This window comes from Clarias gariepinus, chromosome 3, assembly GCF_024256425.1.
Source record: "Clarias gariepinus isolate MV-2021 ecotype Netherlands chromosome 3, CGAR_prim_01v2, whole genome shotgun sequence".
NCBI lineage: Eukaryota > Metazoa > Chordata > Actinopteri > Siluriformes > Clariidae > Clarias > Clarias gariepinus.
The window spans coordinates 22,095,709-22,112,174 of record NC_071102.1 but is presented as its reverse complement, the minus strand read 5'-3'; the positions used below and the strand labels follow the sequence as shown (position 1 = coordinate 22,112,174).

The following is a 16,466-nucleotide window of genomic DNA, read 5'->3' as shown; positions in this document are numbered from 1 at the left end:
TCTTCATTATCATCTTATTATTGTTTATTTGTTCCACTGTAGAGTAACTCACCTGAGCCTCACAACAAGTATTCCAAGCATTTTTATTTTTGCACTTTGGAAGTTGAACTGGCTGGTTTTAGTTTCAGTAAAGATGTACATCCAGTACAATTCTGTACTCTGTTTTTTTCTCCTATCTTTTTGCCCTGCTTTCGCAGCTCCTAGCACACCTGATTTAGCTAACCAAGCAATTAAGAACCTTTACTTAATTGAAGTGGGCGTGGCATGGCATGTCAAACACTAAAACAATATCTGATTATAGATCTGATCCGCTGATTCCTACAGGAATAAGCTTGAGAACCACTGATTTCGGTCTAAGTGTCACCAGGTGTCTTCATACTTATGATCACATTGTTGTTGTTGCGGCTCCTTTAAGAAACCGCCCCTTCCGGCTGCACGTGTCTCCATGGCAACGTCTACAAACCCGCAGCTCCGCGAGCTCCCTGTAAACGAAACAGCAGGAGATTGAATCCAATTTAATTACTTTTTAACAGCACATTGTTAATATGAAGGCTTAAATAAAAGAAATGCGAAGTTTTAATTTTTTGATATCAGCCAATTCGGCGACGTTAGTCTAAAACTAGCGAGCTAACAGCTAATGCTAGCGAGACTGTGTTTTTTCTTTCCAGGTAGTACAGAACAGGGTGAAGGAGGAAGTTTGGTCAAAATTATTCCCAAAACCTTTCATTAGAAGCTGTTTTCTATTGTGAATGCAATATATATATATATATATATATATTTTTTTTTTTTGCCAAAATTGAGATTTAGATCGAGTGACAGAATGAACCTGACTGAAGTGGAAGAGCACATTACAGTGAAGTATGACATCAAGAGGAGACTCGGGAAAGGGGTGAGTTAAACCAGGACAAATCATTTAAAGTTTTCATTATTTTTATTATGTTCTCACAATAGCTGTTACTATTTAGGCCACCACTGATGCACAGAGATTTTGTGAACATGACAGGTATGAAGATGTGACCCCAGAATGGATGATCCTCAGGTGTCCACAAACTTTTGACTGTCGTGTATATATTTCTTCATTTCTGTAACAGCGCTCAAAAGTCAATAAAACTGCCCATAAACAGTAGATTAGATTAGATTAAACTTTATTGCCACTGAGCAAAGTACACAGACGAAGCCAATGAAATGCAGTTATCATCAGTGCACAAGTGGCCTATTTTCAAATGCAAATTTAACCTTAAAAAATTTAAAACCAATTAACAAGAAATAAAAAAGGAGAAATAGAAAAGAAACAAAATAAATAGGAAATAAATAGCTTAACTATAAGAAAGTAAAACAAAATATTTAAAAAATGTAAAAATATATAAGAAATATAAAGTACATAAGAAATATAAAATCTGTACAAGACTAAATAAATTTAAATGAAAATGAAAGGTGAAAATGAATGAAAAATGTCCAGAAGTGTGCAATGTGTGTGCAAATGTGTTATGTACACAATAACTATGTATTTGCAATAACTAACAATGTACGAGGGTGAGTCAAAAATGATCTGCACTTTGGTTATATAAAAACTTCTGTTGGTCATCTTATCAGTGATTTTCCCATTCAAGGCTACTGTCTCCCCAGTCACTGCTGCCATGCAGGTGTGATCATGCACGTCTGCACACTTCTGCCCAAACTATCAACCCTCTGCAAAAATTGGTTTTGTGGTGTTAAAGAATCCTCCCTATAGTATGGAGTATGGAACGGAAACATCCTCAATCACCGACCGAGAAAAATTTCAAAAGTCGACCATCAGCTGGAAAATTCATCAATGCTTACAGTTTCTGGAATTCTTAAGAGCTAGTATTGAAGCATTATCAGGGAAAGGGTTCAACAATAAACAGTGCTTGTTACAGTGAGACGCTTATTGAAGAGCTGAAGCCTAAACTTCATTAAATGCAGAGGACCGTGATCTCACATGACTTCTGCCCACACTGTCGACACTCTGCAAAAACTTGGCTTTGAGGTCGTTAAAGCATCCTCCCTATAGTCCTGATCTGTTTGTTCCCCTGAAAGCAGCTGTACGGATGAAGATTCGCTTCTGATGAAGAAGTGAAGACAGCGGTGCATTCATGGCTCGCAGCTCAGCTTAAAACATTTTTTAATGAGGGAATATGAAAGCTTGTTGACAGATGGACAAAGTGTATTAAAAAGCAAGATGACTATGTCAAAAAATTATGCATTTGGCTTTTCTAAAAGTTAATCAAAATAAATTCTGCAGCCAGAGTGTGGATAATTTTTGACTCACCCTTGTAGTAAATGAGGTTATATTTACAGGGGTGAAAGTGATTCATGTACAGTACCTCCATTGCCAAGCAGTGAACATAACACACATTTTTAACTCCGGCCCTGCTTGATGTGACATTTTTCTTTTCCTCATCTCTTCTTGCCCAGGGGTTTAATCTGGAGATAGCAATCTCTGCCTTCAGCCATACAATAGTATAGTGAGAAACATTACAGTAATCTGTTTCACAATATCCACAATGTAAAAGGAGCTTTCTCTTTAATTATTAAACAATGTGAATTAACTCATCATATCAATTATAGTTTAAATGTCTATTAAATGTATATATACTTAGAATATTAAGAAGAATAAACTTTTTGTGAATGAAGGTGTACAGTAAGCTGATTGACAGTACAGTGATGAGACTCAGTAAAACATTTGAACAGTGTGAATGTTTTAAAGAAGGCCGTATGTCTGTAAATGATGATCCACGCCGAGGTGGCTGAGTCCACTGCAGTTGTTCCCGTGAACATTGAGTGATCACTGATCCTTGAAAATCTATTGCTAACTTGTCACCAACTTGTGGAAGAGATGCATCTGTCTGTATGAACTGTGCACACACTCATTTACCAACACTACTTGCACACTAGAAGAACAATCCTGACCTCGCTCCTTGCTCTAGGCCATTTCCACATGTTTAAGATAGTAAAAAAGTTCCTGGGAGGCTAGTGTTTTAGACATGATGCAATGAGTCAGATCATGGCTCCGGCGTACTGCGAACAATTTCTAAGCACAAGTGAAACGCTGGGATAAATGCATTGATGTAGCTGGGGATTATATAGAGAAATAAAGGGATTTTTTTACTCTCAGAACCGTTCTGATATTCTGCACAATCAAAAGTCCCGGTTTGGCTTGAACATCACTCAGACTTGTATCTGACATTAAGTTGCATTCAGTTTTATTATGATGATGAGTTTATCAACACAGGGTTAAAAAACAGAGAACCTTGCAGCAGCATCATGTCCACCATCTGCAGCAAGTCACGTGACCGCGCCGTGGGTCCCATGACAATAGTTGGAAAGGGATGAGGGGGATCTTATTGTTGTACATACCCTTATGGCAGTCACATGACTTGTTAAAGATGGTGACATGATACTGCTGCAATGTGTAAGTGTTAATTTCTGATCCTGTGTTTATAAGTATTTACCAATGTTGGATTCAGGATATATTATTATCATGTGGTTTTGAATAGACACTCAGCTGCAGGCCTGTGAATTGCGAACAACATAATTTAACCAGACTCCGAAGATTAAACTGCATTAAATACATTAAAGAAACAATCCAGGATTTTCGATCTACTCTCTATTTATTTCATTCCTACACAAATTTCAGTCTAATTTGCTGCACACTGGAAAGACCTGACATTCTGTTTTATTACCTATGTTTTTTTTTTATTATTTCTTTTTTTTAAACAGCATTTACATATTTATCTTTTCAGGTATGAGACGACTTTGGAGTCTCTAAAGTAATAATGCGTTTGTGATAGTAATTACATTTGACTCTGTTGCTGTATAAAATGTTGGATAATGCTGTAACAGGTTTGGTAAATCATTTGCTTGTGCATTTCTCATCTTAAAGCCATTGTGTCCATGTTGTATTTTTAAATTCGTCTGACTTTTATTATAATGGAGTTTTTAACTAAATGGATTGTGTTTTTTTTTTTTGTCTGTTATTTTTTGTCTGCACTAATGCATTATAGAGATTAAGATGGAGGGGAAAAAAACAGACTACTAATTCTCACTTGAATTCTTTCAATTCCGTGTATCTCATCAAGAAGTCAGAAATATGAGGAATGTTATAATGAGAATTATTTGTGACGTTTGCGTCCTGCCACTGTTCCTTAGCCGAGGCTTGTTTACTTCAGCCTGTCTCTTGACGTTTCAGTAATGACTCGGCTCTTTCTGTTCCAGTAACTGCTTTTTTTCCCTCATTGCATAGCAACAAGGCACCTCATGCTTATTATTTAAGTACAATGATTTGATATCTTCTTAATTTCCATCTCTTATGACAGGCGTATGGAATCGTCTGGAAGGCAGTGGACAGGAAGACTGGAGAAACAGTGGCCGTGAAAAAAATATTCGATGCCTTCAGGAATAGAACTGATGCTCAGGTACACAACATTATTATCTACAAACATTAATTTATTAATACATGCTCTTGTGTCTTATAGGACAGGACTACTAACTTGTATTTCTTAATTATGATTGCTCATAAAGTGTTGATAAATTATTTTATTACAGTGCCTTTATATACTGTATACAGCGAGGTCAATAAGTATTCAGAATCAGAAAGAGTTTTATTGCCAAGTACGCTTGCACGTACAAGAAATTAGTTTTAGTGACAGAGCTCCCAGAACAAAAAACAAATGACAAGACAAAACATCATGACACACAAAAAAAATGATTTGATTTGATCACCCTGTGAAGTTCTCTTACTTAGAAATCATGTAGAGGTCTACAATTTTCAGCACAGGTGCATTTCCACTGTGAGAGACGGAATCTAAAATCAAAAATCCGGAAATCACATTGTATGATTTTTTAACAATTTATTTGTGAATTACTGTGTCAAATAAGTATTTGATCACTTGCTTATCAGCCAGATTTCTGCCCCTTAAAGACCAGTTATTTTGCTTTTAAATAGTCCATATGCTTCTTACGGAGCCACTCCTTGGTTTTCTCAAGTGACTCTTGTGACTCAAGTTTTTGCAGGTGTGCTTTTGGCCATTGTCGTGTTAGAAGTCCCTGCCCCGACCCATCTTCAATGCTCTGACTGAGGGAAGGAGGTTTTTGCCTAATACTTCTGTAGTCTTATCAGCACTTTTCGTTTAGGCTACTGTCTTCCCAGGTATTATTGTGTTACACCAGTTTATTTGTAAAAATGGACGCCCCATGAGGACACCTTTTGATTTGCACTAAAGAATAGCAGCGTGCAGTGATTTTATTTTTCTTGGTCTGAGGGTGTACCCGATGCGAAACATCAGTTTCTTAAAGAGAATTATTACTGGTGATGAGACACGGATTCATCACTTTGAGCCTGAGAGTGAACAGCAGAGTATGGAACATAAACATTCTCAATCACCGACTGAGAAAAAGTTCAAAAGTCGACCATCAGCTGGAAACCTCATCAACGCTTACAGTTTTCGGGGATTCTTAAGAGCTAGTATTGAAGCATTATCAGGAAAAGGGTTCAACAATCAACAGTGCTTGTTACAGTGAGACGCTTAATAAAGAGCTGGAGCCTAAACTTTATTAAATGCAGAGGACCGTGATCTCACATGACTGCCCACACTGTCGACACTCTGCAAAAAGTTGGCTTTGAGGTCGTTAAAGCATCCTCCCTATAGTCCTGATCTGTTTGTTCTCTTGAAAGCAGCCTTATGAGGATGAAGACTCACTTCTGATGAAGAAGTGAAGACAGCGGTGCATTCGTGGCTCGCAGCTCAGCTTAAAACAGTTTTTAATAAGGGAATACGAAAGCTTGTTGATAGATGGATAAAGTGTATTGAAAATGAGATTATGTCGGATTATGCATGTTTTTTATATATGTATATATATAATAAATTTTATAATAAAGTGTTGTACTGCATTTTTTTGCAATCCTGATTTTTTTATTTGATTTTCCTATGTATTGTTTTTCATGCAGAGAACATTCAGAGAAATCATGCTTCTTCAGGTAAGGGCAAACAAAGAGACATTATAACATGTTTGTATGATTATATTACCAACAACAGATGATTGTTTTGCTTTAGAAATAGACCTGTGTATTTATGTGTATTTATGCCGGCTGTCACAGCCATGATTACACTCTTTTATAAAAATTAAGATTATACAGCACTTAATGATTAAGCCATCAGTGCTTGGTTGTGCCTGTCTAGACTAGCGGAACCTAAATTATTGCCACTATTACTGCTATCTAAGTGCTCGCATGTTTAATTAGGTCCTTCTTTCTGTTCTTTCTGTCCTGCAGGAGTTTGGGGATCATCCCAATATTATCAAGTTGCTCAACGTCATCCGAGCCCAGAACGATAAAGATATTTACTTGGTGTTTGAGTACATGGGTGAGGCTTCATATGCTTGCAGGCTGTAAAATAAATGGAACATTAACTAATAATGTTGATGTTTTCCCAACGCTGCCCTTTTGTTTAATTTGTTGCTGGCTCCTGTTTTTGGCTCTAAGCTTTATTTCACAACCAATTTTGGACTTTACTCTAAGCTGATACGGGTCACTTGGAAAACCATATCAAGTAAATACCACTTACAGTGACTAGGTGCAAAGGAAAATTTTACAACTATAATAGATAATTTACCATGAAAATAAGCACACAGAGGATGTAATATTAGCTGTTATACTGTGATAAAACATATTCAAAAGATAAATCATCCATCCATTATCTATACTGCTTATTCTGTCTAGGATCATGGTGGGTGTGGAGCCTATTTCGGAAACATTTGGCCCAAATGCAGGGTACACCCTGGATGGGGTGCCAACTGATTGCATGGCACAAGCACTCACACACTCCCATACCTAATCATACACTACAGGCAATCTGTTAATACCAATCCATCCATGCTGTACATATATTTGGACTGTCAGATTACACCAGAGTACCCACCAAGCATGGGGAGAACATGTAAACTTTACTCACACACTGTGTAGTACTAAACTGTGACCTTATCTAACCTTGTCAGAGCTGTTATCTGTGAATTGTGAGTTCTTAATTTCCTGTTTTTGCTGTTTGCAATTCATACATCTGGTAGCACAATGGCTTAGTGGTTAGCACTGTCGCCTCGCACCTCCAGGGTCAGGTTTCAGTTCCCGCCTCACGTCTCTGTGCATGGAGTTTGCATTTTTTCCCCGTGCTTGGTTCTCTGGGTTCTCAGATTTCCTCCCAAAGACATGCAGATTAAGCAATGTAGAATATAAATTAATTAATAAATTAATCATTTCTTGCCTGTTTTGGAAAAAAGTAAGCAGGCTTTTAAAATTCAATTTTAAAGTTAGTGAGTTTACCTTAGAAATGTCTTCTGTTGAAAAACACTGTAGTTTCTATACACTGCCAATCAAAAGTTTGCACACAGCTTCTAATTCCATGGTCATTCCTGATTTTTATTTCTTTCTACGCTGTAAAACAATACTAAAGGTGACCAAAACATGCAATAATCTCCTTCGAACAGTTGATATTAAGATGTATCTGAAAATATTTTACAAAAAACTGAATTAGAAGGTGTTTCCAAACTTTTGACATGTACTATATCTGTAAATTTTTAAACTATTTGAAATTTATAATTATTTTTCATAATTTTTATTTATTTTTTTATGTTTAAATATATTTAGTTACTTCATCAACACATCAGACAAAGACGTGAGGATACCCAATGATGTTGTAAATATATATAAAATAAATGTAAAAGAAATTCCAACATGGTTGAGCCTCTTCAAATGTTTTTGTCTGATTTGTTGATGGAGTAATTACAGGTCATGTAGGAATACTGTAACACTGTTACTGTTTCTCCAGATACCGACCTGCATGCTGTTATTAAGAAAGGCAGCCTTTTGAAGGACATTCATAAACGCTATATCATGTACCAGCTTCTCAAAGCCACTAAATACTTACACTCAGGGAACGTTATCCACAGAGACCAGAAGGTAGGTTCTCATGCATGTGGGTTCTAATGTAGAGCTACACAACATTTGATAATATTTTTATTTCTGGATAAGCTAGGAAACATGATAAGTATATATTTTTTTACATAATAAATATTTTCTGCAATCTATCTCTGTGTCGTATAGCCCTCGAATATACTACTAGATGCAGACTGCTTTGTCAAACTGTGTGATTTCGGTTTGGCGCGCTCCCTCTCCCAGATGCAGGAAGATGCTGTGAATCCTGCTTTAACAGATTACGTAGCAACGCGGTGGTACCGTGCTCCTGAAATTCTCCTCGGCTCCACTAGGTACAATTTATACATTTTTTTATTTTTTACTCTTTGAATGTAATATTAAACTTTTTACAGATTTCTTTTTTCTTCTTACTTTCTTTTTTACTTTTCTATCTGTTGTTTAGGTACACGAAAGGAGTGGACATGTGGAGTTTGGGCTGCATTCTGGGTGAGATGTTGCTTGGCAAGCCACTTTTTCCTGGAACGTCTACCATGAACCAGATAGAGAAAATTATGAGTGCTATTCAACATCCTGTGCCAGAAGGTCAGATAACTTTATGATCACAATTGCTATAACAACATAGTAGAGCTCTGAGGAATTGATTTGGTTGAGGTTCAAAACATGTAGGCATGATCAAGTAGCACGATTGTTAGATAGTCTAAGCATGAGATTTAGGTATGATTACCCAGATAGGATTTGTTGGTATTCATTTGGTCCTGTTTCCTTACTCTTAGATGTTGTGGCCATCAGGTCAGAGTATGGAGCATCTGTTATTCAGAGAATGCTGCTTAGGTACGTGACCAAAGACATAAACTGGGTATGGACAGAACTGTATGTAACAGTTTGTGGACACCTGACCATCACACCCATATGATAATTACGATGATACACATGATGATGATCTTACCCAAAAGGCAGAGAATGATAGCGGATTCAATTTCTCAGTCCTGAGCCCCGCCCACTGACCCCAGTTTTACCTCGGGATGGTAGGTGTTAACACCTTTTAAAATCCTACACAGAGATAAAAGGCAAATTCTTGCAAGTTCTAACATTAAACCACAAAAGATAAGCAGCTTTGCAGTTGCAAATTTTACAAAAATAAGATAGTCATCAATGTTCCTTTCCACAGGAAGCTTCAGTTAAAAGAAATTCAAATAATTTATGTGTGATTGAAGAGAAACCTGAGCTATTAGGGTCACCTAAGTAGGTTGTTTCAGGTTCGAACCCCACCACCACCATTAATCACTATGTGTAACGCCCTTAGCCCTTAATTACTCTTACTGTATATACAATAAAATAAAATATTAGAGGCTTTGGATAAAGGCGTCTGGCAAATGATATAAATGTAATTACTGTCTCGTTTCCTCACACTTGTGAGCATGAAACTCTTGCGATAGAGTTTCATGCTCACAAGTGTTTTCCAGTTTTCTTTCACTAGAACTCGGAGGCTAGAACCTGCTCCAGCATGATCCTATAGTAGCCCTATACACAATGTGAGCTTCATTAAGAAATTGCTTGCCAAATTTAGGGTGGATTCTCGAGTGTCCTGCACAGAGCCCCGTAGCTGAATAAACACAAATCCCCATATCCATGCTTCAAAGACTAGTGAAATATATTTGGCAAGCTTATATGAATTTGATTGTTATTTATCCACAAACTACTGGTAATATAGCTTACACTATATTTTGCAGAATTTAGTGTTTCCTTCTTGCTTTGGCCACTATGATACTCCCATTTGTTTTTCATTATGACTCAGCCTCATCACATGCCAGCTAATCTCACAGAGAACATCATTTTTGTGACTGTCTAGGCCACAGGTGCCATTAAGGGATTTAATGCAGCCTTCAGTGCCACCTGATGCTCTTGATCTGCTACAACGCCTGCTTGTCTTCAATCCTGATAAAAGGCTAACCGCAGAAGAGGCTCTCCAGCACTCTTATGTGGCCAAGTATACAAAAAAAAAATCTTGTTACTTTATTTTGTTTCTCTTAAATAAACATTGTATGAATTTGGCTTAAGTGGAAATAGTACTTTAAAAATAGTCATATAAAAATACTGTATAAAAGGAATATTTACACTTTAAGCTTGCAATTTATTTTTTTTGCCTTTTTGCCTCATGTAAATATCTTCCCACTTTCCTGTTTTTCCACTGAAGGTTTCATAACCCGTCCAGGGAGCCTAGTCTGGACTACGAAGTTATTCTCGCTGTGGATGATGACGTCCAGCTCTCTGTGACTCAATACAGAAACAAGCTCTATGAGGTTTCAATGATGTAGCCATTTTATACACTGTCTGGCCAATAAAAAGTTGCACACTGTAATAATGTTACGTTTGTCAGTCTTGACCTTTGATTACTGTGGAATAGGGTCAATCTGGACACATCAGACCACATGACCTTTTTTTTTCTTCATTTTTTTCCATGAAGCTAGCATGCTAGCAATGTTTAACAAAAAATTAGTCTCGCTAACAAGTGGTTTTTGCCAACCAGCCATTTAGTCCCAGTCCTGTGAGTTCTCATCGCATTAAGTGTGTGTGTGTGTGTGTGTGTGTGTGTGTGTAAATGATCTTACTTTGATTTATAAGCATATCTGTGATCTCTACTTAGATTTTTTAATAGTCAAGTTTTAGTCATTCGTGATAATTTTCTTACCCCACATTTCTTCTGTAAAATTGATAGTTCATCCTCCCAGATTTTAATAATGTCTTAGACAATTCATAACTCAATTTCATTAATCCCCTTTTTTTGTTTGATACAGGCCCTTCTGAAATTGTGATTTCTTTTTTTTTTTTTGGCCAGCCAGTGTACATCTTTACATTAAAATTTATTATATTAACATACTTAGTACTGTGTTGAAGTACAAAAATGTTGCTCTCTGATCTCTGAATCTCTTCTGAACAGATGATTCTGGAGAAAAGGGCATCCCGCCACATGGCAAAAAAAGCTCACCTTAAACAGAAAGCTGAGGGAAAGCCTGGAAAAGATGTCAGGGAAAATGAAGTGGATAAAGCAAATGCAAATGATAAAGAGTGCAAGAAGGCTGAAAGAAATGAGTGTGATGGGACAGGTGAAAGGAAATTGTTGCAACACAGCAAAACCCAACATGGAGCAGCATCAGTCCCTGCCAAGACGGTGTTTGTGCAAGATCAAACACAACCAGGAGTTGGCAGAAGCAGTCCAGCTGCAAATGGCAGCGTGACCATGACATCTTATAACCCAATCACACATGTGTCCAGTGAGTCCTGCTTTACTGTACTATTAGTACACAATTTATGAAGTCTAAATGGGGTTTATAGTTACCCCGCTTTTCTATACAGTACTGTGCAAAAGTTTTATGCACCATTTTTTTTTTTCTTTTAGTATTTACTTTTTTTTTATTGTTTTTCTTTATTATTCTCTTTGTACAAAAACATTTTTGATATTTGTATGGCATGAAAAGAAAGAAGAGCCCACGCACCTGTGGGTTTTTTTTTTGTTTGTTTTTTTTTAAACACGTTAAGACCTCCAAAAGTCATCGGGCACACCGTTGCACCGCACAACTTGCACTTTTCACATACTATAACATACAGTAAAAGTGACATAGGGCTGATGTCATAGTGCTTGGGCCCTAAAAAGGAAGCTGCTGGGTTTTGCATGCAAAAAAATAAGCTGGATTAAACATCCTCAGACGAATTGTGGATGGTTCTGCAGGATGCTCAGTAAACCTTCATAGATAATTATTTAAAATAGTACACAAATTGTGCATGACACTAAAGGGTCATCAAAGCGCTGTCAAATCAAATACTGACATTAAATCTTGCTTACTGGGCTTTAAAGGTTGTTTTTAGTTTTTTTATTGCTCTACAGCATTTATGTGCATTGCCTAAGACATTTTGCAAAGTACTGCATCTTAACTACTGGTATAAGTGAACATATAATATCAGAACATGTTTTATTTATCAGGTGATGTGGTCAGACCATCCAGTAATCCTACCCTGGCTGGTCAGCACCAACATAACCGATTTGGCAGAAAAGTGGCACAGCAGTCCCAGAGCAATGACAGCAGTAGCATCTTACCCATACAGGCATCTCACAAGGTGAAACCTGATGCCTGATTTCTGACTCAGACCCCTGAAGTAGATATATTTGGAAATATTATGTTTGTTAATATTACTATTACATCATCCTGTAGACTGTTGTGTTTTTGATCATGGTGTGTTTTGATCCGTACAGGGTGTAGAGACGAGACAGCAGCGTGGTCAGTCAGCCCCCGAACGAGGCAACCGGTTGTTCTCCCTCACACTCTTACAGCCTCAGAATAGCGCTCTGTTTCGGGAGGAAGACCCCAACCTGACCTCAGGCCTTTGCATTACCTCTGCACGGCTGGTCAGTGCCCTTCTCATGAGTTTTCTTTTCTCCAACTCTCTAACTGTCCTTCTCTATCGCTCTCTTCACCAGGGTCATGTGGACAGCTTTAGAGTGGCAGGTGCTCAGAGTTAATTAGCAGCACATGGAACAAAATTTACAGTTTCAAGCCAAACACTAACGTAATTTACACCATAAACTGTTCAATTATAGCAACACACATTCAAATAGAATGTAGCCTCTTTCACTCCATGTCTCTTTTTCACTGTTTTTGTTTCCTGGGTGGTTGGCCATAGCTCAATGTCCTTCTCTTTCACTCCATCAACTGTCTCTAGGGGACAATTTTTTTAGTCTATTAAACCACCTAATTGATAATAAACTCTAAATAAAAGTTATGTTAGAAAAATATTTAAAAGAATTAATACAATGCAATAATAATGTTTAAATTGCTACAGTGTATAGTTAATTCGATTTGCCACACAAACACAAACTTTTTATTTTGAATCTCCTCTCTTTCTCTTATCATAATAATAATATTTTCTTTTATGAATATCATAATTATACACATTTTAATATACATCAAGTAGTTAAAAATGTACATTTTACACACAAATAATTGTTAACCTCGACAAAGAGAGTTACTGAGACATACAGAAACCAGGCGCCAGTTAAAACCCGCCCATGCTTTTCCCAAGCTGCACAACTGTTCCGTTAGAGCATGACACATTTTTTCAAATAAAAGCTTTGTTTGGTAAAATACACCAAACAATGCCCACATAATACCTCTAAAATCCCCACCTGGCAGAGACAGTTCATGCTTATTATTTCTCTGAGAATTGATATGAGCAATCTTTTCCCTCTGAGAGTCTGCCTGCGGTGTCCTGCCAACTACCACTCCATTAGCCTGGGCACATTATGAAAAGGTTAAGGGTTATCATGTAATCTGAGCTGACTAATGGCAGCCAGGCAACTTTATTAGGAGCTAAATTTTTTAATTGGTAAATGTTCTTGACAAAAGGGCATTTGGAGATCACTTCATCCTGAGAATTTCCCTGACACTCTTGACATTAATACAACATTTCCATTAAGCATTTATGGGGGTTTTCACAGATTTCAAGCTTTCACAAATCAATGTCTTTGATGTTTTTCAATTTATGTCAGATGGAATTATATAAATCCAATGTTCATTACTTTGCATGCTTTGTGAGCTGCACTGCATTTAAGTCATAACTCGTGCTACTGAGGGGATTTTGTTGAATAAATAAAATCCGAATACTTTATATCCAAGTATTTATCAGCTGTTGGCAACAAGCAGAAATAGTAAAGAAAACCAAAAGGCTAATAAATTAACAGATTTTAACTATGTGCAGAAAAGTAATCCTAGCATAAATAATAATTACTATTAGTAATAATAATTTCTATATTCATAATTATAAATATAATAATATATGAATATCATTACAAATATGAATATTATTATAAAAATAATACAATTATAGTAATAATTAGGCTCAGTTTCAAAGTTCCTATGGAAGTTATCATAGCAGGGAATGCAAATGGTAGCACTTCCTGTTTCTATGGGGGGTACCTTCATTATCCAGTATGTCAATCGGGCAAATTCAGACACCTCTTGTGCCCCTGGGGTACAGCTTATACCCTCTTGCTGGGTATGTTCTGACACAGCTTGCAAGCCTCTTTAAATGTGGCATTTTATATTTTGACAAAATTCTTGCTCTCAATGTAAAGTCTAAAGGATTTTTTTCGGGCAAAAAAATTGCCCGGGAGCTCAAGTCATAGCACCCCATTCCCAAATAAGCCACACGATTTGACACTTCTTTTATGGGTTTACGACAAACAGTACAGAAGTAGTTACGCGCCAAAGTTTGTACAGAAGAATAATATATATATATTTTTTAAATAAGCCTGCAAGATAATACAAGTAATACTTTGCAAGCACAACTAATTATGTTTATTAGACAGTATGTATAGACATAAGCATATTGTAAGTCTCAAATCAGGAGTGAATGTGTATTCTAGTTTAATTGTTGGCACTAAAAACTTTTACACAAAATCTTTTATTGGGCAGCTTATATGGGATTTTATGTCACTCTGTGACTTAAAATTCTTCCTTTGTTAGTCCTTTTTTTCACAACCAGATGTGAAAGATCGATATTAAACATAGCTTTGTGACCCTGTTGTCGCAGTCTGTTACATCACACACCAACAATCCAAAGTTGATGGATCGCTTAAGGGAAATAACATAAAGCATCGACATGCTGATACTGCTTACAAACTTGTGACACATCAGTGGAAGGGATCGCTGCCAACTGTTGCTAGTGCTATATCTCTCAGTCTTATATCTCGAAGCTTTCACACATGTGATGCATAACAGTGTCTGATATTGGGTTAGACGAAGCTGCCTGTAACTGGTTTATATCTTACTGATTATTGGATTAGATGCTGTTGCTACACACTCCCATTCCTTGGAGAAGGCTAAAAAGTATAATGTGGTGTTTCATTTCATATTGCATACTGTATTATTCCATTAATGACAGTGGTAAGGATGACATATTTTTTTATTTTATTTGTAAGCTCACTCTATGATGTCACTGCATAGCCTTTATATTTTTTCAAACTAAATCTACATTACATGTTTATGGCTTAAAAGCTTTTATTTAAAGTCTTAATTAACCATATACAGTAAGTTGGTTCCAAAGAATAGCATTTACGAGCTTGGAGAAATGTTTGGCTCTTTAACCGTACTCCTCAATTGCATTTGCTCAGGTTAAATATGGATGTGGATTGCTGCTTTAAACTTCTTGATTACTTAAAAAAGTGAACAGTGAATATTGGAATTTTCAGGTGTGTAGCTACCTACTGTATTAATAGCGATTAACTGATTCAGTACAAGTTGGTCTTATTTAATTAGTTTATTCTCTAACCATAAAAGGATGAATCCGGAAATCTCAAGGTTAAGAAATGTTAATGGTACACCAGTTTAAATATTCACATATTGAATAATAATATAAAAAGCTGAAAATGTAGATGTATTTTTTAGGTATTTGATCTGAAGTATATTTTAGCTAAATAAAGAGAATATGACATGATTGAGCCCTTCCCGTCACACACAGGCAATGTTTCACGTGTTCATCTGTCAGTTTTTGATATTGTTAAAGCAAGCACTTTGTACTACTTTTTTTTACTACTAGGAAAGGGGTTTTACATGTACAATCACTTTAACCTCTGTAATGAAAAAGATTGATTTATTTCATTAGGTCAGGCTTTTATACTCTTTTTTTTATTTATATCTCATTATCTAAGTTCATTATTTATCCATACGTTGTAAAATCTTTCTCTGTTTATAGACTTAGAATTAGAAACATGATCCTTGAAAGGCTGCAACCTCCTAAATAAATAAAGGATGAAAAAACATGTTTATGAAATCACATCCCATGAATTGTACTGATAGTAGTGAATATCTACTTGACTAACGTATTCTTTATTTCATTGTTTCTTGTTGTCTGGCTGTGCAGAACCAGCGCTCCCTTTCTCAGCCTCGGACTGCAAAACCTCCCCATAGATTCGTTAAGAAAGTCTTCTAGAACAACTTAAGTGTTTCTTCTTTGAGAGACCATTGAGCTAAACTGGGCAGCTACTCTTAAGCACATGGAAACATCAAGAGATTGGAGTTGAACAACCTGCTTTGGGATTGTCAGCAGCTATAGATTCCTAGAATGATTATGTATTTACATATTCAATCGGAAAATCTGTCGCTGCAGACTGCATCATGTGGGATAATGTCAAATGTCAGTAATTCAGTATGGTGGACTGTTAAGAAAAATAATTGTAGCTCTTCTGGACTATTTAGATCGAATCTTGTATAGAGAAATGATCTTGCAATAAATGTGATTTGTAAACTTTTTGAATGTGTGGATGTTTTAATGTACAAAGGTTTGGCACTGTGCTGTTACCGTCAAGCTTTCGAACTTTCCTGGGAACGTAAATGCAGTGCAGCTTTTTTTTTTTATTTTTTTATGTGATTAAATGTGACACATGCCCCGAACTTAAAGGTCACTTGTTTACTTTTGAGGATAATTTCAGTTACATTTATATTTAGATTTGAACATTTAGCAGACG

At 36.5% G+C, this 16,466-nt stretch overlaps 1 protein-coding gene across 1 annotated transcript; it reads left to right on the top strand.

Annotated features, from left to right (window-relative positions):
- Positions 1–440: 440 nt before the first annotated feature.
- On the top strand, positions 441–16,255 carry mapk15 (mitogen-activated protein kinase 15). Its single transcript, XM_053491363.1, has 14 exons — positions 441–889; positions 4,338–4,436; positions 5,969–5,998; positions 6,293–6,383; positions 7,842–7,972; positions 8,117–8,280; positions 8,391–8,530; positions 8,722–8,779; positions 9,798–9,935; positions 10,143–10,248; positions 10,887–11,220; positions 11,928–12,061; positions 12,198–12,350; positions 15,863–16,255. Exons 1-14 carry the CDS (start codon positions 821–823, stop codon positions 15,929–15,931), a joined length of 1,716 nt encoding a protein of 571 aa, XP_053347338.1. The 5' UTR covers positions 441–820; the 3' UTR covers positions 15,932–16,255.
- Positions 16,256–16,466: the final 211 nt, after the last annotated feature.